General features: G+C 36.2%; 1 protein-coding gene across 1 annotated transcript in view; it reads left to right on the top strand.

Annotated features, from left to right (window-relative positions):
• LOC150097138 (uncharacterized) overlaps positions 1-22227 on the top strand; it is a 49176-nt gene extending 26949 nt beyond the window's left edge. The window contains exons 2-3 of the mRNA XM_090407224.1: positions 9013-9265; positions 20699-22227. Of these exons, the coding sequence (XP_090263350.1) occupies positions 9103-9265; positions 20699-21957 (1422 nt within the window). The 5' untranslated portion in view covers positions 9013-9102 and the 3' untranslated portion in view covers positions 21958-22227. The remainder of the gene's footprint in view (positions 1-9012; positions 9266-20698) is intronic.
• Positions 22228-25897: the final 3670 nt, after the last annotated feature.

Here is a 25897-nt window from a genome sequence, read left to right as displayed (position 1 = left end):
CAGTAGGAGGAGAAATGACTGTGGAAGAATGACATTGTGGGATTAAAAATGGGAATAGAGTGACTGATGCAGAGGACATAGTGGAATTGTTCAATGAACACTTTGTTGGAGTATTTCATCCTGGAGGAGTAAATTTTAATACTAGAGGGATAGGGCAGGTTTGAGGTTTAGAGGTGCAGAAGGAGAGTGTGTTCCAAGTATTGAGTACTCAGAGATGTCAGTAAAGCTGTGGGACTGGATGGTATTTCACCGTGCATGAGAGAATGTTCTAAAGAACTGACAGCTCCTTTGACCTGACTTTTCAATGAAAGTCTGGCTATGGGAAAGGTGTCCAGGGAATGGAAGGAAGGGAAGATAGTGGCATTGCATAAGGGTGTTAGCAGACTGGAAGTGTGTAATTATATGCCAGTTTGTGTGTCATCAGTAGTTGTTAAGAACTTAGAAATTAGTGAGGGACTGTATACAGCATTGGGCTGATGAGGGTAATGTGAGAGTCAACATGGATTTGTGAAGGGGCGCTCTTGTTTTAGCAATATGCTAGCCTTTTATAATAAAGTTACAAGAGCAGTAGATGAGGGAAAGGCATATACTGCCGTTTTCTTTGACTTAACATTACAAAATAACCAAGGTGTTCCATGAAAATTTCAGGATTTGTGAAGTGTTTCCGTTGTAAGAAAAGTTTGTGAAACGCTGGATTATCCTCTTATCGGAATGGATTCTCCTTCTGTTGATATGCGCAGAAGTTTCGAAAGGTCTCGTATCTGTGGGCGTGTACCACATAACTTCAAAAGCATTTGACATGGTGCCACGCAATAAGCTGATATTTAAGTTGCAGCACATGGGTCTGGATGTCAGGATGTTCAACTGGATTCAAGATTGACTATCCAATAGGTATCAGAGAGTTGTGTATGGTGGGGCAGTTTCAAGGAGGCAGAGGGTTGCAAGTGGGGTCCCACAGGGCTCAGTACTGGGACCTGTATTGTTTGACTCTTATATCAATGACTGTCAGTAGATTGCAGGGGGATATTCAGTTGTTTGCAGATGATGCGAAGCTGGGAAGGGTTATTAGTAATAGTGCAGATGTGGTAGCCCTGCAAGAGGATTTGAATAAGCTAGACAAATGGACAAATGAATGGGAATAATGGTTTAATTCAGCAAAATGTAAAGTCTTGAAGTTTGGGATCCATTGATGGGAGGATGCATACTTGATTGTAGGAGCTATACTGGATGAAGTAGGGGAGACAAGAGTCTGGGGTTGATGATTGATAGAAACTTTGCAATATGTCCCCTAAAATTTAGGGGACATATTGCAAAGGTGGTAACACAGAGGATTGCTGCAATAATGAGAAGGACACTGACCTGCAGAGATAAGAGTTATCATTCGGCTATATAAGACTCTGATCAGACCACATTTAGACTACTGTTCTCAGATTTGGTCCCCAGGATTGAAGGGGATAAATTAACTGTGGAAAGGGTACAAAGGCAGATAACAAAGATCGTTTCAGGACTGTACAAAGTTATGAGGATCGGCTGAGGGAATGTGGACTGCAGAGTTTTTGATAGAAGGAGAGGTGATATGATTGAGACTTTTAAACTGTTGAGAGTGGTTACAGGGTTGACACTGGGGAGTTCTTTTGCATGGTTGAAGAGTGGGAAGGAGTGATGACAAGGGGCCATCCCTGGAAGTTACGAAAGGAAACTGAGCAAGAGGGTGAGGAGTGGTTTCTTTGCATGGAGGGTGGTTGAACTATGGAATACATTGCCTGACAGAGTGGTGAGAGCGAGAACAGTCAATGAATTTAAGGAGTGGTATGATGGACTTTGTGTTTCCTAGTAGGGACCTCCCACGATAAATCTTTTGACTCCATGGAGGCCTGAATAATAATAATAATAATAATAAATTCACTCTCCTTGTTACCATACATTATCTCTTCTTTCAAATCCACATTTCTATAATTAAAATCTTCCATTAAGATCATCTTCCTTTTACTTGCCCAATTAATTTGTGTAAACATTTCATTCACTGCTCTTCACATTCCCTGGCTTATGACAACATCCTATTAGATATGCTATTCTTTTGATCTCAACTTCACATGAAATAGCTTCAAAATCTTCATGTATTATCATTTTCACTTCCACATATTGCATAGCAAATTAAATAATATTATAATATTCATTTTTTTCAAGATATCAAACATAAAAGTTAATAAAATTTCAGCAATTCTAATTTCTTCATACAAGAAAAAATCTTATTTCAAAGTATAAATCAAGTGCCTTGGAAAAACGAATTTTGTAGCATTCAGTTGTGCCTTAAATTGTAAACATAGGTTGAGACTATAAGTGAAATAATAATGGCAGGTTGACATGATTGAGGAGAGCTAATACGAATAAAATATAGATCTAATATTTTTAGGAAACATAAGAATACTGTTAATGGTAGATGAATTGGCTTGTATAAGAATGGAGATCTGAGTAGACAGTTATTTGAACTATATGTAAAGTGAGGTAAACCGACTACAGTATTTAGGGGCTGTTATACAGCTTAGAGATGTTGGATGGTGGCAAGCTATGAGATAGCTAATATAGAAGATAGAAGGAACAATAAACATAAATGTTGGATGATAGCATCGTAGGATGTAATAGTAAATTAAATATCCATACTGTCTCTGATCAGTGAGAGCAGTTATGTTTTTCTGGATTTCAGGTAGGTGCATGTTCCCATGAGACTAGGAAATATGCAAAACTGGAAAGACTGACATACTCAGAAGTTGAAGGAATTTCATGGGATACAAAATATGTTGGATTATGATTGTGTTTTGAAAGCAACGTTAGACTGCATTCCTGTAAGCACCTGTGAAGTTAGGTAACCAAAGTGTAACTGAAGTGAATGAATAGTGAAGTAATATTAAATATCAATAGTAAAGTAACTGGCAATCATACGAGGAGCATCATAGGTAAAAAAAGTGAGGAAAAACTGGGATAGAGTAGAAAAATCAAAATCCTAGTTAATTTATCCTTTCCTTTAGTGTAATTAATTGTGACTAAACTAAATTACCTCTAGGTAATTTAGTTTTGTCAGTAATAAAAAATTTTGGATGAATATAGAAGAATAATCCCAGTTGGTGAAGATAATGGCTGCCAGGCAACATCAGCTGCATAATATATTATGGAAATGTTCAGTGAATATTTTATTAGTATATTTCATATTGAAATATGAACATTTCTCCAATATGAAATCTTGGAGAAATTGGAGAAACCTGACAAATGGAAAATGTTTGATATTAAGTAAGCTTTAATTAAGGCAGCAAGACTAGACAGAATACCACTGCATCTATTAAGGACGGGCAAAGAAGTTAAGTGCCTGACATTTTAAACATCTTGAAACAATGAAAATTTTGGAAAAGTGGAAGACAGTTCTGTCTAGTACGAAGGGATCTGAAACTGAACCAATGATTGACTTGTTTACAGGAGATTGTGGTGAGAAGGTATTTGAAGCTGGTTAGCTAGAATAGTCCTGTCTATGCAGGACAGCATAGGTTTTTTGTTAAACATTGGTCTAGTAATCTGGTTACACTTTATTATAAAGTGACAATTTGTATTGGATAAAGGAAGTTCATATATGGTAATTATTCTGAATTTTGCAAAAGAAAAACAACAAAACAGATTTTATTGAAGTTAAGGATAAATAGGAATGGGTAGAAGATGGCTTAGATATGGGATATCTGTGCTAAATTTTATTTGTTTTGGAAGAGCAGTGTAGTCAGTGGGAGTTCAATGGATTTGTAAGTTCTTTAGCATTCTCTCAAAACAAATGGCAAAATTTCATCCAATCCCATTGCTTTATTATTTTCTGACCCTACTTGGAGTCACAAGACTCATCGCAGGAGGTCAACACTAGTGAACACAGTCTATCATACCACTCCTTAAAATCATCCACAGCAAACACGTTCACCACCCTCTCAAGCAATGCAGTCCAAGCTTCTACCACTCTCCATGCAAAAATCCTACTTCTTTTCCTTTTACTCACCATCTCCTTTTGCTGGTTCCAGAGATGGCCTCTTATCCTTCTTTCTTTCCATCGTTCTTCCAATATGTATCAGTGTTAATACAATAATAACCCTTCAACAGCTTAAATGTCTCGATCATATCAACCCTTTGCCTTCTATCTACCAAACTCTGCAGTCTACATGCATTCAGTCTGTCCTCATAATCAAGTACAGTCCTGACATCATTTTTGTTATCCATCTCTGCACCTCTAAGATTACTTCAGATCCTGCTGACCGGATCTGGGCACTGAAATCCAGATGTGGTCTGATCAAAGCTCTATACAATGGGATCAGCACACTTATCTCTTGTGATTAATGTTTTCCTCAACATTGCTGCAATTTTCAGAGATGTTTTCACAACCTTTGCAGTATGTTCCCAGAACTTTAAATCTCTATCCGCAATCACCCCAAGATTCCTTGCTTCCTCCACTTCTTCCAGTATGTGACACTATGTGAGTATTTAAAATTTGGGATCCACAAACATCCCTTCTGTGGATCCCAAATTTTAAAACCTTACATTTAGTTGCATTAAATTGACATCCCCATTAATTGCCCATCCTTGCAGCTTATTCAAATCCTCTTGGAGAGCCAAAGCATCAGCAATATTCTCCCAAACTTTACATCATCTGCAAACAATTGAACAGCAATGGTCCCAGGACACTGAACCATGTGGAACTCTACTTGTAACCTTCCTATACCCTGATACTGCTTCCCCATCCGATATCTATCAGAGCCAATCGCCAGTCCAATCCAATCCACTAACCTGATATCCAAACCCATATGATGCAACTTAAAAATCAGCTTGTCATGTGGCACCCTGTCAAGTGTCTTGAAAAAATGTTAAAAAAATGACAGTGTATGCCTTACCTTCATCCACTGCTCTTGTTATTCTATTTGAAAAGGCAACCTGATTACAAAAACAAGAGTGCCGTTTAACAGATCCATGCTGGCCTGCATAAATATTACCCTCATCTGCCCTATTCTGTATTTGAGATCTTACCAATATCTCCAAAATCTTAACTATAGAAGAAATAGGCTTTATAGTTTGATACCGCCATTCTTCCACCACCCTCCTTATGCAATGGTACTATCTTACTCTCCTCCCACTCTCTAGGACCCTTCCTCATTACAAGACTTTCATTAAAGAAATTTCCCTTAAAGGTGAAATCCTTATTGATATTTAGTGTACTTTGCTTTATCTTCTTCACGCGAGGTATAAGTTCTGTCATTGCTGTCAACGATGTTTTCTTAAATATCTCCAATGCACTAACAACCCTTTAAATTCTTTTATCCATTGCACTGCTGCGAGCTGGTTTCTAAGTTCATGATAGCCACCTGCCTTATAATTCAACATAACTTCCTTCTGTTTTGATATTTCTTCATGCCTGTGCATCTTCCAAGTCAGGACTACATGGTCACTCTTATCAAAGAGGGATAAGCATGCCACCTCTACTACATGCTGCCTAAGACAGTTGCCCCTCAAAAAAATCCAAAAATTCAGTTCCCTTATTACTGCATTCTTTCTACTCTGCCCAGTTTATATCATTATGGTTGAAATCAACCATAATTATTACCTGCTCATCACCATCTATATTCCCTGGTCTGTAGCAACATCCCACTAAATATCTTGTCCTATAAACATCCATCTCATCAGAAATCTAAGCCATTAATGTTATTTCCACTGAGATTCTCCACCCTGAGAGTGCACAATTCATCTCTTATGAGCATTGGCAGCTGGTGACAATAGAAACAGGTGGGGCCAGTGGCCAAAAACAACTAAAAGATTTCAATTCTTCTTTTAACACATTGGTAAGTCCCATAGTAGTCCTATTAAGGACATCAATAAATGCTAGAAACCTTTCAACTGGTTGAGAATCTTTTAGGTAACACAAAATAATTACGAATTGCCAACGACAAGATACATCAGTTGTCTCGTCTGTTTGCAAGAAACAAAACTCGCTTTATCAATTTCACTTTTATACACCATGCAGTCTAAAATGTCATTTTGGTTGTTTTTTGAAGTAATTTTTGCTACTTTTGAATTTTCAAGATGATTGTTTAAAACACTATCTAATGTAGCTGTGTATGAAACCATATCTAAAAACACTCCTCGATTGTTCGAATCGACAGTTTTGTCATGTCCTCTTAACAGCAGTTCGCGTACACCATAAAATTTTATGTAGTCTATGATCCTTGATAAAGTATGTCTATTTTTGTCAACTAATTCATTGTTTCTTTATATTAAGACTATATCCAGTATCAATGGAAGATAAGAAGTTCATTTTACCGAACATTTGGAATTGCACCGCATTGTTTATATGAATTTTACTGGATTCATGTTTTTGTATTTGCTCGGAAAGATGTTTTAGGTCTTCATAGGCACTGAGTATCCACAAGCTCTCGCCACCAAACAAAACACAATAAAAACAGAACAAAGTTTTTTTTCATCACGCACACTAAGCCATGATTTCTTGCCAAACCAGGTTACATAAAATGTTCTTGTTTTTTTACCATCTTGTTGAGTAATACGCACATCTCTGGGATGGTATGCGCCAAGTCTTTTGATTTCCAATTTTTCTTCTAGACTTAATAACGAGAAACGTTTTTCCAATAAACTATTGATTTTCTTCATAGTTAAGATGTATTGTTTATGGACATGATAAAAATTTAAGCTTTAAAATAAATTATAACAAAAAACGACAACAATAATTAAACACACTAAAAACAATAAAACAGATCAACAATGAGAATAAATAATAAGACAATGAAAGAATCGCACGCTATTTACATACAAACGCAGTGATTGAGCCATACTAAACGGGGCCCCAAAATAAGCGTTGTGCCCAGTAAACAGACACGCTTGCTAGTGCACGTGCTTCACAATCAAAGAATCTCGTGCTATGTACATAAGTGCCAACACAGTGACTGGGCCAGACTAAACTGGCCCCAAGATGAGCGTTGCGCCTGGTAAACAAACACGATCGCTAGTGCACGTGCCTCATACATGCCCTGTGTTCTACACATAAAATAGGGCCAGCCATGGCTGGCCCCAGACACCATACTAAGTCGCATTATACAATATTGTCACGAAATACTACAGTCATTTTTTTATTAAATAATAAAACATGTTGGAAATAGATCAAAAAATAATAATTACAAGAAACATATTTTTTAAAACTACAATTATTGCGCTAGTTATACAAATATAGGTGGGGCCCGGTCCCTATAGACGAGCCGCACATACTTATGAGTAACACTCCACCACCACATTTACCTTCATTATCCTGTCAAATCAAAACCACTGAGATTCTCAACCCTGAGAGTGCACAATTCATCTCTTATGAGTAACACTTCTCCACCACATTTCCCTTCCCTATCCTGCCAAAATATGCTATACCCTTCGATTTCTATCCCTATTAGAACATCCTCCTCAGTAGTAACTGTTTCCCTGATACTAACAACCTTTGGAAAAATTAAGTCAATCAATACCACAAACTCATTCCCTTTATTCCTAATGCTCCTAGCATTTATAAAACCAATGTATTGCTAACCTTCTTATAGCCTAGGAGAAAAATCAATGTATTGCTAGCCTTCTTATAGCCATTATTACTCCCCTCATACTCCACCCGTGCTCTCTAATACAGTTACACTACACCCCCTTATTACTCAAGCCACTATCCCCACATGAAGCCATCACTGAAATATTCCACTTGTGCAATTCTAGTTTCCCTGTCCTGATACACTCACCTGCCCAGAAAACAAGTCTCTCCAAATGTCTGTGCCCTGTATTCAAATGCAATGTCTCTTGTATACAGTTCCCTCTATCCTCAAATGTACTCCATGCATCCACATATTCCAGATCCCTTTTCCTGCACATTCTTGCTATCATCTCATTCATTATCACTGCTCTTTTCCTCCACTCGGCATTATCATACTGGGGCAATGCACTCACTTTCTTTCCCTAGACATATTTCTGCTGCTATGTCTAATATCAACCTCAAATCTTATGCCACACAATTCACGCTACCTCTCAGGTCATTCGCCCCAACCATTACTATCATATCCTGCACATTGACTTCCATTATTGCTTTCCCAATTTTTACATTATATATGAAATTGATGAGGCACGAGATTTAGGAGTGCTGGTGGATAAGGAGTTGAAGTTTAGGGGGCACATTGCAAAAGTAGCCAAATCAGCTTATCAAATCACTTGGTTGCTGAAGAATACGTTGACAAGCAGGTTATTGTTCCTCTGTATCGAGGCTTGATAAGACCCCATCTCGACTACTGTGCCCAGATTTGGTCACCTAGGTTTCTTCTTGATGGGGAGGAGGTTGAGAGGATCAGAGGCGAGTGACCAAGATGATAGCAGGTCTGTAGAATGAACCTTATGAAAACAGGTTGAGGATTTGTGGGTTGCAAAAATTGGTTGATAAGCGGAGGAGGGGAGATATGATTGAGACATTCAAATTACTGAAGGGTTTCTATAAAATTAATTCAGAAGATATTTTTGAGAACAGGGCTGGTTGTGGGAGGACTAGGGGACATCCATGGAAACTGGGCAAAAGTGTGGTTAGTAAAGGTGTTAGAGCTGGGCTCTTTACTTTTAGAGTGGTGAATGAGTGGAATGGGCTGCCAGAGTCTGTGGTGGATGCTGTGACAATGAATGAGTTTAAGGCGAGGTATGATAGATACTGTATGAATGTCAAATAGTTGTGATGAATATGATTTGGGGCCTCCCTCGATGAGTCTAATGACTCCCTGGAGTTGCCCGTAATAATAATATAAACAATTGAAATTCTGTAAAACCTTGACATGTCTTGATGTATAAATTAGATGCAAATGAAGTTTCAGACAGGCAAAAAAAAAATTGGTATTTTTATTAAATCAGCATTATTGTAAAGATTTAATTTATATTTAACCAAAAATTTTATCATGCTTAAAACTGTTATTTTTAAAATCAAAGGTTGTTAAAGGAGTTTCTTCTCCAACTTTCCTACTTTCCTGGGAGACCAGGCAGAATATCAGATATCAGATTTGTGCCAAGAAATAGAAAATGGATGTTGCAAAGCTATGGCAAAAAGAGTGCGAGAGGTGGTTGGTGGCTGGGAACAGTTTTTCCTGGGAGGACCTTCATCCTTTAGATAAGAGTAAGCACTTGAAGGATTTGCCTTCAAGTGGTACTCAAAATAAGCCTTCAAACCCACATGATATTTTCAGTAAGTATTTTTCTTTCCTTTTTGAAACAGTGATATAGATTTTGCTATTAGAAAACAGTAAAATTTTGTTATTCTGCTATTTCAGATTTAAGAATTTGAATATTTTTATACAAGATATATGAAAAATAGTCTCCTGTTGTAACAGTTTAAAAACTTATCTACAGCAAAGTATAAAATTGTCTGACCCGATGAATGACCACACTGGCTTCTGCAGAAAAAGAATATATAGGAATGAACATACTTAAGTAAAATGTTCATATAATACATTTTTGTGCAGTTTCCATAACTATTAAGAACTGATGAAATAAAATTCATAAGTCTTCATTTTGAATACGCTGACATATTCCATGTATTTCTGTGATGTAATAACTTTTTCATTGGATTATTAAATGAAATACTGTGTCAATTTTTGAAACATGAGACACCTAAACCCTTGCTCCTAATAGAGCATTGTCTTTCAGGTATGAATGCCACTTTAATAATGTGACTTATTAATACAGGGTTCAGTACTGGGACCTGTATTGTTCAACCTTTATATCAATGGATTGCAAGGGGATAGTCAGTTGTTTGCGGACAGGGCCGGATTAAGACCCATAGAGGCTCTAAGCACTTAAAAGATTTTGGTGCTCCATATAGATGTAATTCAAAATATAAACAATAACAAACCATAAAATAAATTTTTATTTTTAAAAATGAAATAAAACTTATAGTAAGATGGAAAATAATGTTTATTTTTGTATACTTCAACTTTATTTAGATTTGAAAAGTTTTCTCCTACTTTTTTTTAATTACAAAGTCTGATCAGATCCTCAAAATTAATCTTACGTAAACACATCTGCTTCTATACTTAGTAGAGATAAGACATTTAACCTGCCTTCTTGCATAGTTGTTCTGCTGGGATTTTTAATGTACTTCAACTGAGAAAATGAATGCTCAGCTGAGCAATTTGTGACCATTAATGTTAAAAATATACGAAAGGCAATGTCTACATTTGGAAAGGCACACTGAATATTGTCTTCTACAATTATTTTATAAAGTTCAGCATGACTGAATCTTGTTTTTACATTTTTTGTTGCACTGAACTTATGGCACACATATGAGTGAAACTGCTGAAGCTCAGCTGAGAAATTAGTGTTCAAGTCCGCTGGGTAAGCATCAATCAGTTTTTGACAACACTGAGAATACTTTCAATTTCAGTAGGTGATGAAGTCACTGAAGTAACATTATGTGGCACATCACTTAGAAAAGAAAATCTCTCTGATATTTCTTTGTATATCTTTCCTCTTCTTCTCATCTCAGTTTCAAGTTTGTCAACAATTGTGTAAAAGGTGGTGATACGAAATTTATCTCTGGCATTCAGATATACTTCTGGAGCATCTCTGTCATTGGGTACCTTCTTTCTGATATGTTTGCGAGTTTGAGCTGCCTTGTAATCAACATCTGGTAGCACTTCCTTTGTAGCTAATTCATTTCGTGAAGTGCACAATTTCAGCTAATGATCCATACAGATCTGCACGTTTTTAAGTTGACATTCTCATTCTGTAGACCATGGCTTACTCTGAAAATTTTGCAAATCCCAAAAATTCAACATAAAAACGAATTCTAGCTCTTGCATCTTATTTACAATATTATCTGCTTCTCTTCTGGTCTTCGGCTATACAGTCTAACGCTTCTAAAATTGGAAGGAAAGATTTCAAAATTGCTGCTGTTGTCATAGCATGTGCCTCCCATCTGGTATCAGAGAGGGATTTTAAGACATTTTCATTTTAAATACAACCTTTAAGAATCGTCTACTGGCTGGTTGAGGCTGAAAAAAAGGTATAAAGCAACTGCACTATAGAGAAGAAATTAACCGCCTCTTGACAGCAGTCAACAGCACTTCGGTCTACCGAATTTAGTGAATGAGCAGCACAGGGCATATATATAGCAAACTTGTTTGTTTCTAAAATTTTTTGCTGCATCCCCTTATAACACCCAGACACGTTAGCAGCGTTGTCATAAGACTGAAAACCACGTTTATATTTGCTTCTGGAGCCTTTTATAAGACATAATTTATTAAAACAGACAGAAAAATAAAATGGATAAAATTGTCAATGGATTGCAAAGGGATATTCAGTTGCTTGCGGATGATGTGAGGCAGGGAAGGGTTATCAGTAATATTGCAGATGTGACAGCATTGCAATAGGATTTGATTTAACTAGGCAGATGGGCAAATGAATGGGGTCTCAGTTTAATGCAGCAAAATGTAAGGTCTTGAAGTTTGGGATCCATCAATGGGAGGATGCATGCTTGATTGGAGGAGCTATACTGGAGGAAGTAGGGGAGACAAGAGATCTGGGGATGATGATTGATAGAAAATTGAAATTCAGGGAGCATATTGCAAAGGTGGTGAAGGTAACCCAGAGGATTGCTGCAATCCTGAGATCAGACCATACTTAGACTATTGTTCTCAAATTTGGTCCGCAGGATTTGAAGGGGATAAATTAACTGTGGAAAGGGTACAGAGGCGGATAACAAAGATGGTTTCAGGACTGTACAATGTCAGTTACGAGGATCGACTGAGGGAATGTGGACTGCAGAGTTTGGTGAATAGAAAGGTGAGGTGATATGATCGAGACTTTTAAACTGTTGAGAGGCAGTTACAAGGCAGACATTGGGGAGTTCTTTCACTTGGTGGAACAGCAGGACGGAGTGATGACAAGGGGCCATCCCTGGAAGTTACGAAAGGAAGCTGTGAGCAAGAGGGCGAGGAGTAGTTTCTTTGAATGGGGGGATGGTTGAACCATGGAATGCATTGCCTGAGAGAGTGCCTTAGAGCAAGAACGTTCAAGGAGTGGTATGATAAACTTTGTTTCATAAGAACGACCTCCCACGATGAGTCTTTTGATTCCATGTAGGCCTGGATAATAATAATAATAATACCTTCCTTTTTTAAAACACACATTTAAAATGAATTTGCAGACTTTGCTGAATTAATTGCCATGCTTAGTATGTAGCTATGCAGATCACAACAGTACTTCAGATAATTAGTGTTCTTATCCATATCCTACATGCTATCCTATTGATGCCTCATGACATTAGGGTGAGATCCATCTTTTCGAGTTATCCCCGTCTTTTTCAATTAATTTTGCTACTCTGCAGCTTTCCCATCTAGCCATCCTGTTTTTTCTGTCAGTCTCTGCAAAATTAATTTATGCTTTTCTTTTTTCCTCTGGAGATCCATGTCAAAGTTACCATTGGAATATCTTCTTTGTCCATTTTCATCTGTGTCTTTTTATTTCGCTGGTGATCCTGTTCTTTATTAATAATTCATCTGTTACATCTGGAGTAAAAATATTTTAAATATTTTATGCAAACACTTTGAAAACTATTTAATTTAGCTTCCTATTTCTTTGTCAGTCTCCATGTTTTTGATTCATATAATAATGATCTTGATGTTGCTATTGAAGATCTTTATTTTTATTTTATTATAATATTTAGATGATTTCCATCTATATTATTCATCTGCTGAAAGCAGCATCTGTTTTTGTCAGTTTCACCTTCTGTATTAATGTTAGTTCCAAAGTGTGTAAAATTAACATCTTCTACAGCATGTTGGTCAACTTTAATTTCTTTTTGGCATTTGTTGTTCAATTTAAGAATTTATTTCATTCATATTTAAGTCCTGCACCTTCAGCTATATACAGGTATCCCTTGCTTAATGCGGTTTTGCTTAATGCAGGATTTGATTAATGCGGCAAAATTAATTGTCGCAATCCCTTTATATACGCAGCAAGAGTTTTGATTAATGTGGCTTTAACCTGCGGAGCTCGCAGCTGATCTGACAGATACATGCAAAATATTTAATATAAATATTCTTACACAATTCAGTGTATAGCTTGGAAGTCACGAGTAGCTGTGTATTCATATGTTACGAGTGATATTCCACACTGTTTTACTTGCTGTCAGTTTGGTTTAACACATGTTATGTAAAGGTTTGTGATATTTGACAGTGAATTGTATCTGAGAGATACTGCGACCTCGTATGTCAGTATAGTATGGTTTAGTTTTTTTTTTTTTTTTTTTTATTCTTTGTTCAATAATTTCTAGATTGTAACTGAAAATAAATAAACCATCATGTATTACTGAAATGGAGAGCCAAAGGCTTATTTATTATACATCTCCTCTAGGAGATGTGCATTAAATTATGGAATATACTAAGGAAAGTGATCTACAGCTTACTCCACCTTTACTATGAGTTGCCCATAAGGTTGCTTATGCTTGTATCCGACGAAACTTTTATATATTTTCTTATATTCGGCACGAAACTCTTGTAGTTTCTATATTTGGCTATGAAATAATGTTGGATTCAATATCCACTTAATTTGTACCATCATGTATTATATTTGCAGTGTTTTTTCTTTATGATTTATTGCTTGTTTGCCGAGGTCTGGAGAGTCAGTTTACTTGTTATCGTAGAATTTATGCCGATAAGAAAAAAAGTAAAACTGTTCAAACAACTCTTGATAAAAAGTTGTTTGATAAAAAAAAATTGCAGTAAATAATGTAGGTACAAGCATTTATTAAACATTTACTTTGCATTCATTTTTTATCTTTCCTAAAAGAGTAATGGACGAATTGCAATTTTTACCATTGATTATTAGATTTGATTAACACGATTTTGATATATGCAGTAACATCGAGGGATTAAGTAACCGCATTAATTGAGGGATACGTGTATTTCGTTTGTATATTAGTGTGTTATGATAATATCAAAACTGTCATCTGCATAATCCAGATCTTTTGCTGTGATATAGGATTCCATTTTATTCTTCTCCTTCATAATCCATTCAATGGCTATGTTAAAAGTAATCCAAGCATCATGTAACCCAGTCACGTACATTTCTTATCTGAAATCATTCTAATGTTTGCTTGTGCAATAACTACCTTTATTTTCTCACATTTGTTAAGAATTCCATATGTATACTATATAGAGCATTTTATCAATGTGTACACAAGCTTAGGTGTTAGCAGTTATTTGTATTGTTGTTCACCAGTATAAACACAATAACAAAATAAGTTCGTTAAGCTGCTAATTATTATTATTATTATCATCCGACCTCCATGATGTCATTCATCGTGGGAGGTACACACTGTTGCACATCCAACCGTGCCTTAAATTGATTCAATGTGCCTACATTCACAACAGACTCAGGCAATGCATTCCACTCACCAACTACTCTCCATGCAAAGAACCTTCTCCTCACTCCTCTGCTCACACCCTCCTTATACAGCTTATAGTGATGGCCTTTTATTCTACCCCTTCTCCCATTCTATGAAAAATCTCTTCCATGTCAACCTGATAACAACCCCTGACTAGTTTGTCTCAATCGTATTTCCCCTCCCTCTTCCTCATATTCACAGGCTTTGCAACTTTCATTCTCTCAATCCATCCTTGTACTCCACATTCCAAAGACTACTGATCACTTTTGTGAATCTTCTCTGGACTCTTTCCAGTATATTCTCGTCACCATGAAAACCCAGTGACCAAATCTGTGCACAATAATCCATATGAAGCCTGATCGAGGTTATACACTGGCATCATAACCTCTCTATTTCTGCATTTTGTCAGGGTCCTTTGCATCATTGCTATTAGTTGTGAAGTCTTCACAACTTGTGCAATGTGGCCCCTGAATTTCAGGTCCTTGTCTACCACTATCACTCCTAGCTCTCTCCTCTCTTCTATTTTTTTAAAGTTTCCCCACCAAGTGTATACTTCACATCCCATTGTTGCTTACCAAATCTCAAAACCTTACACTTTGCAACACTGAACTAATAGTTCCACTCACTTGCTCATTTATGCAATCTATTCCAGTCCTCTTGTCAGGCCATAACATCCACTTGACTGCATTGCTCTCCCCAGTTTTGCATCATCTGCAAACAGCTGCATATCACTAGTTAAACTCATCCCATTTACATATAAATTGAACAGCAATGGTCCCAAAACTGACCTCTGTGGCACACCACTAGTGACCTTCCTCTTTTGGGATACTGCACTCCCATATGCAACTTTCTGATACATACCTATCTGACAGCCAGTCACTGATCCAACTCAGAAGTCTGTTATCCAGTCACATCTGTTTCAATTTATTTACCAGCTTGTCATGCGGCATTCTATCAAAAGCTTTTGTAAAATCCAATTACACCACTGTATATGCATCTCCCCTGTCCAAGGTGTTTGTCACCTTGTTATAGTACATAAGTTAGTGAAACATGATCTTCTCTTAACAAACCCATGCTGATAACTACAGAGAATATTGCTATTATCAACCCATTTCTGTATCCATTTTAGAAATTATGGACTTTACAACCATGTTATAAATAACTCTTTTAATTTCCCAACATTTCGATCTTCATATTAAGTTCATCTGGAGTATATACAAATATACAAGGACAAGCTGAGTTACATTACACACAGTAAGCTAAAGAAACAATGATTTGATCACCAGTTATTCTACTGGCATAACCTCTACTGAAAAAAAAAATACAAATTAATTATTTAGAAACTACATCAAAGCTAAATTCTATTTAAGTTAACATGAGAAAAACATTCTTTCTTATAGATAGTCTTCTTTCAGTAACAATGATGTCCTATTTTTAACATTACAATTGTTATTTTAGATTTAGAATTCTAGATTATCTACAGTCCTGTTTATAGTTAACTCTTAGAGAGAAAGGTTCCGTGGGTAGAATATGTGCCTTCCATATGCTTGGGATTTTTAGACCACCATTATTGTTCAAATTGGGGTGGTTGATAAGAATTTCGCAGGCTTCCTTAATTTTGCGTTCATACCATGCTTTGGTGTAATGTGTAAACAACTGGTGCTTTTCCAGTCAATTCTTTGTATCCATTTCTGTATCCTACTTCTCACCAATCTCTCCAGTACCGTCACCACAACTCCAGATATACAGACCATGCCTGTTTAATTGCAAGACTTTTATTAAACAGGCATGCCAATGTTACTGCTAATTCCCTGGATCATTTCCTTAAGATGTGTGATATATCTTCTGCCTTATTGACATCAAGTTTATTATTTCCTCAAATACCTCCTGCTCACTCACAATTGAGCCATCCTCTCCTGTCCTCTATACATACGTTCCTCGTGATTCCATCCTGATTAGGATGAAACACCTTTATAAATTGATCACTGAATACCTCAATAGTGTCTTCTACAACAGTTACCATTTTGCCACTTTCATCCATTAACATCATCTTTCCAATTTTTCCTCATACTGCACTTTTGTTTTCTTCACTAACTGAGTCACTCTCTTGGCTTGTTCTTTATACTCATCATGTAACTGATTATTACCATTATTCATTTTGTACTTCCTCCTAAGTACCTTCTTTTTCCAGATTTCATGCTTAAGCTTCACATTCATCCATTTTACACTTACCTTATTCAGCCTTTTGGCCTTTGGAATACATTAACACGTTGATGCTGTTATGTATTTCTTTGTCAGTTCCCATGCAGCATTTATTTTCTTACTGCTCAACTCCTCGTTCCATGTTATAGCTCCAAGCTGTCTCCTAAGCTTGCCATAATCACCAGCCTTATAATTCCACATATATCCTTTCCTCACAAGTCTGCATATGGCTAGCCACAACCCAGGTGGTCACTTTATGATCACTTTCACCAACTGGAGTAAAGTGTGAAACCCCTCTCACAATTACATCCTGTATTGAAATGATCAGATCTAGAACTCTCAATCCTCGCGTGCACTCCTTCACCTGAGATTTATCTCTCGAGAACTCCAGAAATTCATTTCCTTATTCCCCAAATGCTATCTCTTCATTCCAATCTATATTGCCCTTCCTTTGTTCAGCAGCACTCTCCCCCCCCCCCCTCCTTTCTATCCTTGAAAAAAATACTGTATCTTTTCAGTATTCCTGTTAGGATATTATCTTCATTCAACCATATTTCACTTATTCCAATGATTGTGGGTCAAATAATCAGTGAAACCATTTCATTCATCTTCCTTATTTCTGATACTTCTGGCATTTGTAAACAAACACAGTAATTCATTTTTAGGTCTATAACCAGTCCTATCCAAGCCACTTGTTGGTTGTGATTTCCCCACTGCACCTTCCCAATCACATTTATTACCATTTATCACATATCTGCTCAGTCTCAACTTCCCCACCCATATCACCATATACTCCATCTTCATACACACACATTCACTGCCACTTTCAACATCCACTCTCTCCCTATGCCATGTCTCTCTGCCCACCCAGGTTCCCCCTGTTTCCCTGTTCCTCTTGCATTCCCATTCTCTCACACTACTACTGTTTCCACTGCCAAGCACTTCTGTTTCTTCAATACTACTTTCCTGATATTTCCCTTCATTTCTTTGTTCTGATCTCTTGCACGCATCACACACACTATACTTCCACTCACTCCAAAGCCATTCAAATGCGACTCATCACTCCTGTTTAATTTCATTCTACCCTCAAACACATGCCATACATCCACAAACCATACTTCCTTCTCCTCACCCAGTTCCACTAACACACCATTCATGATTTTGACTCTGCATAGCAACTCATCGACATAGCTCAGCAAGACACTGACGAACTTTCCTACTACATTGTTATCTTTCACTTTTCTCAATAGCCTCATGGTATTTGTCCTCGCATCCTCCTAACACTAAAAAACTTGTAGCACAAAGATAATAACTGTAGTAGTAGTAGTAGAAGCAATTCCGAATTGTAAAACAATCAACATCCTGCTTTAGTGCCCTCTACTGAATGTTGAATAAATAGTTTACAGTTGTTAGGTTGAAGCTTATCTTCAAATGACTGTCTCACAATTTTTTTGGCAAATTAATGCAGCTATACTTGTTGGTGTGGAGCAGTGTTTATTACACCTGCTGATTCTTAAGATAGTCACTTATGACTTCTGTGTGGCACTGTTTCTTTTCCTGTGACTTTGTTTATACTCCTAAACAGCAAAATGAAAAAGCATTTAACACCCACTTTAACTTAAAACTCTAATTAGTATGACAAATTTACATGGTTTATAAATGTGATGGAAAATATATGCTTCTGAGAATAATTCAGATTAATTTATTGAATATGCATGAAATTTCAGTTAAAATGTTTTTTGTGTGATTGTGTTCATTTTGTGAAATTTGTTGTTCAGACATAATATAGTACCATTGCATAAAAGAGTAATGACAGCAAGGATGGTTAGATTTAAATTGAAGGATTTTGTGGGATTCAGTGCATGCACACTTGTGTGTGATGTATTTTTTTACAATGGACGAAAGGTTTGTAGATGGAAGGTAGGAATTGTTGTGTGTGTGTGTGTGTGTGTGTGTGTGTGTGAAAAGTGTTTCAAGTGAGTGCCAACAGCATGCGTTATGTAAAAAGTGAGATAATGGAGTGGTGAATGCTTTTGAAAGATTCAAAAGTTGAGTGCCTTAGAGCAGTGCTTCCCATACTTTTAATACCTTAATACCCACATATGCCTTTTAAAATTTCAGTAACATTGGCTTACTCCCTCTCAGACAAAGACATCTTGGGAGAAGTTATATTTCATTCAAATGTGAATAATTATAAAGATATTTATTTTTGACATTTGTATTATAATAAATTACAAACATGTGAAACATTTTTTAAATTATTAAATATCTTTTTTAATTATATAAATCTTGCTGCCACCACACACACTGGTGAAAAACATCCTATTTTTAACCAGTGATCCCTTATTAAAATATTGAATAATACAAAAGAGAGAGATATTAATATTAAATATTTGATTATTAATTATTATTAGACACTGCACTTCAAGATTTGTTAATAACCAATAACACAACTTCTAAAACAAGAGTGGTTAACAGATCTGAGCACTGAAATCTAGATGTGGTCTGATCAAAGCTTTATACAATGGGACCAGCACACTTATCTCTTATGGTCAGTGTTCTTCTCAACATTGTTGCAATTTTCTGAGATGTCTTTACAACCTTTGCAATTTGTTCCCAGAACTTTAAATCTCTATCCACAATCACCCCCAGGATTCCTTGCTTCCTCCACTTCTTCCAGTATAACTCCACTAAATGAATATGAAGCATCCTTTCTGGATCCAAAATATTAAAACCTTACATTTAATTGCATTAAACTGACATCCCCATTAATTGCCCATCCTTCTAGCTTATTCAAATCCTCTTGAAGAGCCAAGGCATCAGCACTATTCTCTCAAATTTGACATCCTCTGCAAACAACTGAACATCTCCCTGTAATCCTGTGACAATATCATTGACATAAAGATTAAACAGTAATGGTCCCTGGAATGAATCCTATGGAACTCCACTTGATGAAAAATTCAGAGTGCCTTAGAGCAGTTTTTCCCATCTGGATAATGATTAGTGTGAGGCTCCTACGTTGAGATTGTAATGGTGTCCATATTGCTTCTTTTGAGATGTTTTGTTACAGGAGCCTGTTAATGATCTTATTCACTAAATTATGTGCCTTTCTAGCACCTAAACGGATGGGTAGTAGAAAGGATTGGTAGTACTTTAATATTCCTTAAGGATATTGGCAGAAGAAAGCTGAAATTGAAAGACAGGAAGGAGAACTTCTCAAAACAGTAATAGAAGGTAAAATTCCTGGAAACAGAGGAAATGGTAGACCCTCAGTGAGATGGATGGATAATGTCTGGAGTGACTACTCTTCAGAGTTGAAGCCTCTAGAAAAGTATATATACAAAACCACCTGGTGAGGACTAGTGTGGCACATCACTGAGGAGCAGAGTGATCACAAGGCATCTGATATTCAACGAATCTGTGGATGGATTAAAAGTGAAATCTCTGGAGCAAACAATGCTATTTTGCTATATATAAATATGTGATGTTGTAAGATGCAAATTGCATATACTGAAATTTTTACTGTTTTATATGGCATATTTGAATTTGGTTTTAAAAAAAGTAATGTTAATTTGTAAAACGGTTATTGTGAAATATGCACTAGGATTTTACTGTACTGTCTTGTTCATTTTGTTGCAAAGTAGTTTTTTATCATATGCTGTACAATGATGCCTTCAAAGAAATTTTACCTCATTTATCAGAAATATTACTAAATTAATTCATGTCATGTGCACTGAAATTGCAGTTCTGGTTTCAAGAATGAGATATTTTAGAAATTGTTTGTTTCATTATTTTTTTTCATTAGTGTGATATTAAATACAACTTTGTTTTATTGAAACATTAATTTTTTTAAAAAAATTAGATATAACTGAAATTTAAGATTCTGGTTAGTTTTAAATCCGAGTTGTGCTATTTTTATGGAACCTTTATTAGCATTTTTTATCCCAAGACAGTTTATTTTTTTTAGTTTGCTTTTTTAAGAATTCTATCTTATCATATTTAAGATTAAACTTTTTTCCCCCATTTCAGATTACAACCAGTTAAATGAGAAAGCAGATCTGTCTGAATTGGAGTTACTAGATGGCCATTTAACTCTCCTTGATGATCCCGAGGTGATGGCGGGAGATGTTGGTGCTGTCTTGGATTCCTTGTTGGATAGGCCTTGGTTAAATACAGCTATGGATATATCATGCACTGAAGAAGTTTTGTGCACTGTATCCCTTTCTCATTTTCCTGAAGTTAATGTGGACCATCCTCAGTTTCATATACCTGTTGAGCATGATCACAGTCCTGGAAATCTCATTTATTCTGGGCAGTATACAACAGAACAGAGTCTTCCAGTATTGTATCATGAACTTCCATCTACCCCTGAACATGATGAAAAAGTACCAATATTCAATTTTGTTGAAGGGCCTCTTCAGTGTTCTCAATGTTCAGAAAACAGAAAAAATGATAAAACAATATTTCTCTCAAATTATTCTGTTGAAAACAGTCCACCACACTCTTCTGATGAAACAACACTATCAGGAATTCAACTACAAGCAAAAAAAGAGCATTCTCCATTTGGTAAGGTCAAAGATCTTCTATCTTATACTCCACCATCTTCTCCAGAAGACAAAAGTTCTGTTTCTTCAGAGTGTCTATGTAGTTCATCTCATTCCTCTGAATATGATGCTTCTAGTGACTGTACAGATGTGGAAGAATTAAATTGCACTCCCAATGATTTATTGATTTCCCTAGATGAGAAAAGTGAAGAAAAGGTCTCTATCAAAAGTAATTTCAAAATTAATTTTACAAAAAGTGATGCTGTACCCACAATAGAAAATTCAGCATTAAATTCTGTTTCTCATCCATCACTGAGTTATTCTAACTTGACATCTGCCTACAACAGTCATATTTCAGTAGATAATGCTCTAATTACCTCTGATTTCAAGAATACTATGATAGATGAAGTGAAGTCCAAGATGTACCTTTCATGTTCCAGGAAATCTATATCTCGATCAGCATCAGAACGAGCTATAGTGAAATCAGCTGTTGCATCAGGTTGCAAAGTAGTTTTTCAGGAATCTCGTAGGGAAGGGAAGAAACTCAGTAACCGAAATGCAGCTACTAGGTATCGGCTGAAGAAACGAGCAGAATTAGAGCTTTTAAAGGATGAGGAAACATCTTTAGAAAATAAGAACAGAGAACTAAAAGCCAAAATTAAGCAGCTAAGTAATGAAATGTCCTACTTGAAGAGCTTAATGAGAGAAATGTTTAAGGTTAAAGGAATAATTAAGTATATGTGAAGGATTCTCATCTGTGGGCAATTTTATAACATGCTAACATTGGAAATTTATTTTAACTAACTTGGAAGAATTCAGTGTTATAGGTTTCAGCTTCATGTTATGCAAAACATCTGGTGAAAGTAATAACTGCAGGGGAAATAAAATATGTATTTTATGTATGTATAAAGTTATGAATTTCAAACTGGTTTTACCGTTTAAACTTAAATAAAACTGCTTTTTGCCACAGTTTTATTTTAAAGTAAAGTTTATTAAATTGAAAGAATGAGTTAATATTTTTTTTGTTCTTTATTCTGTTAATATTTATATTTTAAGATTGCCACAAATTATTTCCTAGAAAATCTTTACAGCTGCTAAGTGGTTAAATTTTTTTTATATTGTGAATTATTGCAGATTAGTTGACTCCACTTTCATGAGAATGAAAATTTATTCATTCGTATGGAGTTTCCTCCCTTTTTCTCCCCCGTCCATATTGGGGTGAGTTGAGCACCCTCATAGGGGGGTTAAATATTTATGGCTGTAGATCCGTGTGTGTTCATGGGGCGGGTTTGCCTGCTTGCAGGATGAAAAACGCCAGATAAACTGCCGGAAAAAACCCTACTGACCGTGCCCAAGACCAGCTAACCTGGCTATGGCTGAGGAAGATCCTCAAATTCCTCACTTCTTCGACGGGAATCGAACCTGGGACACTCCTTCCCCAGTCATATGGTTGCAAAGCGCACAGCCACTAGGCTATCCGTGCGGATAGAATGAAAATAAGAACACATCTACATATCAGTCCATTGAAAAATAAGACTGGTTATTTTTCACCTAACATATCAGATTGAGAATTGAAACTGAGCACAATAAGCTTATTAATAGTTCTATATGCTGTTCAGTGTATTGTAAATAACATTTGAACACAATTTTTAATATATTAGTTGTTACTAATTACCAATCAATTTTGCTTCATCAAAATCATTAAGTCCAGTTTATCATTTGTGTCAAACTGCATTCCCCTGAAAGGTTGGAAATCTACACTGGATTGTGTTGTCCAAAGGCTTTAGAGAAATATTTTTTGCTCTTTTTACCACCAGATCACACAATTTCTTGTAAACCTGATTTTGACAAACAATGATAGCAGACTGGAGACAGGATTAATTGCTATCTGTCATTGTGGGTGGGTGGTCTCTGGTTGTTTTGATACATCATAGCGTTTGTAATGATGCATCAGCAATTGAATCTTGCTGTATGTCAGTTTTACAAGGGCAAAAAAAATCTGTTTTATCTCTTAGACTCGCTAATTCACTTTGAAAGTCCTATTAATGATTATTGTATCCAACAAAAAATTCAACTACAATCTAAACTCTTTTCTTATATTATTATTATCCAGGCCTCCATAGAGTCAAAAGACTCATCGTGGGAAGTCGTTTTTAGGAAACACCAAGTTTATCATACCACTCATTGACTGTTCTTGCTCTGACCACTCTCGGGCAATGCATTCCACCCTCCATGCAAAGAAACCACTCCTCGCCCTCCTGCTCACAGCTTCCTTTCGTAACTTCCAGGGATGGCCTCTTGTCATCGCTCCTTCCTGCCGTTCCATCAAGTGAAAGAACTCCCTAATGTCTACCCTGTAACGGCCTCTCAGCAGTTTAAAAGTCTCGATCATATCACCTCTCCTTCTGTCCACATTCTCTCAGTCAATCCTAGTCAGGACTGTATAATGTCAGTTATGAAACCATCTTTGTTATCTGCCTCTGTACCCTTTCCACAGTTAATTTATCCCCTTCAAATCCTAGGGACCAAATCTGTCTGAGAACAATAGTCTAAGTGTAGTCTGATCAGGGTCTTATACAACGGAATGATAACTCTTATCTCTGCAGGTCAGCGTCCTTCTCAGTATTACAGCAATCCTCTGGGTTACCTTCATCACCTTTGCAATATGTTCCCTGAATTTCAGTTTTCTATCAGTCATCACCCCCAGATCTCTTGTCTCCCCTACTTCCTCCAATCAAGTATGCACCCTCCCATCGATGGATCCCAAACTTCAAGACCTTACATTTTGCTGCATTAAACTGAGACCCCCATTCATTTGCCCATCTGTCTAGTTTATTCAAATCCTCTTGCAATACTGCCACATCTGCAATATTACTGATAACCCTTCCCAGCCTCACATCATCCGCAAACAACTGAATATTCCTTTGCAATCCATTGACAATGTTATTGATATAAAGGTTGAATAATACAGGTCCCAGTACTGAGCCCTGTGGAACTCCATTTGTAACTTTCTGCTTCGTTGATATTGCCCCACCATACACAGACATTCTTTTTCAGTTTAGTATAATCTGTATTTGATCTTCACATAATATTTCTGAAATTAAGACTGAAGATAAATTATTGCAGTAAAAAATGTTGCTCATTTTTGAAATAGTTGCATACAAAAAGAGCAGTGTGCAATAGATGATTTGTCAAGCCGATGAAAGGCGAGTACACCAAATGCTTTATTTTAAAAATCAGAAAATAAGATTTTATATCTTGCCCTTTTTAAAACAAAATTTTCAAAAAATGCATTACCTTGTAGGAATAGCAACCCTATCATAACGTAAATTAGGTTTATAAAATGCTTAGTTACTTTGCTGCAACATCAGTTTTTGTTGACCTTCCTTCTCCCATTTGTTTAATTGAGCACATCACCTTAGATTAGCTGTTTATTCATTCTTGAATGCTAACAATGTCAAATTTCTAATATCTTTGTTTATAATGATTCTGCCATTGATGCTTTCTATTCATTCCTGATTTTTTTTCTCTCTCTCTCTTATATTTATGGTCTCTGGTTTGATTAACTGCTTTATTTCTAACCCAGCTCTCAGATCCATAAGTTTAAATTGTCTTGTTTAGTGATTTCTTTTTTTAAAAGTATTTTTTGATACTTCTACTAGTGGTCCACCATGTGAGCTTTGCTAACTCACTTGTTTGTTTTCATACTTAATTTGATCTATTCACTAAAAACTGTGCCCAAATAGCTGAAATATTTTACTTGTTCTACTGGTTCTTTACTGAGAATGCAGGTGTTTTTCTGTGCCTGTCTATTTTCATCGTTTTTTGTATTTTTATTGCTGATTTTCATGTCAAATTTGCCCCAGCACTCTTTCATTCTAGTCAAAGAATCCAGAAGACTTGCAGTGAATTTATTTCTAAGAATAACATCTACATAAATTAAAGGTCTATGTTGAAGCTATCTAATTTTGTTTATCAGGTTTGATGCTACTTTTCTTGATAATGTGATCCATATTAGATGTCTTCTTGTATTCGTTTTTGAATAATCCATCTTCCTGTACCTCCTTAATTCTAACTGCTGACTTATACCTTAATAAATTGTATTGCTCTATATATTTTATTTGCTACATATAGTTGTCATTTTATATGTTTTCCAGATCTATAATGATACTTACAAGTTGGCAAGGGATTGTTATAGATTTAATGTTGAAGAAGTTTTTCATAAAACAGTAGGAGATTAGGGGAGAACAAGAGGTCATCCCGGAAGTTGTATGAGGTGGATGTGAAGGAGGTTTTTTTTCATGGAGAGTTGTGAATGATTGGAATGCATTGCTTGAGAGCAGGGCCAGTCTGAGAGTATCTGATGCCCTTAGGCAAAGAAAATTTAGGCACCCCTATACATTGTCTCTATATATATAGTCTTAGCACCCTTATATAGTCATATATATAGTCTTAGCATCCCTAGGCTATTTCCTAGTTTCGCCTAATGATAAAACCAGCCCTGCCTAAGAACAGGTGTCTACTGAGAATTTGAAGGTATGGTATGATGAGATGTGTGCACGACACTTAATCTGAGCAGTAAACACATACTCTTAACTTAAATTATATGTAAAAATGAGAAATTTTTCTTATATTTACAATCATTACATTTTTAGATTACTTTTTTTGCAGAGAAAAATTCACT

The sequence above is a fragment of the Typopeltis vanoorti genome, chromosome 17 (assembly GCF_054136105.1).
Source record: "Typopeltis vanoorti isolate ZY-2024b chromosome 17, IOZ_Tvanoo_1.0, whole genome shotgun sequence".
Lineage (NCBI taxonomy): Eukaryota > Metazoa > Arthropoda > Arachnida > Uropygi > Thelyphonidae > Typopeltis > Typopeltis vanoorti.
This window is presented reverse-complemented; position numbering and strand designations above follow the sequence as displayed.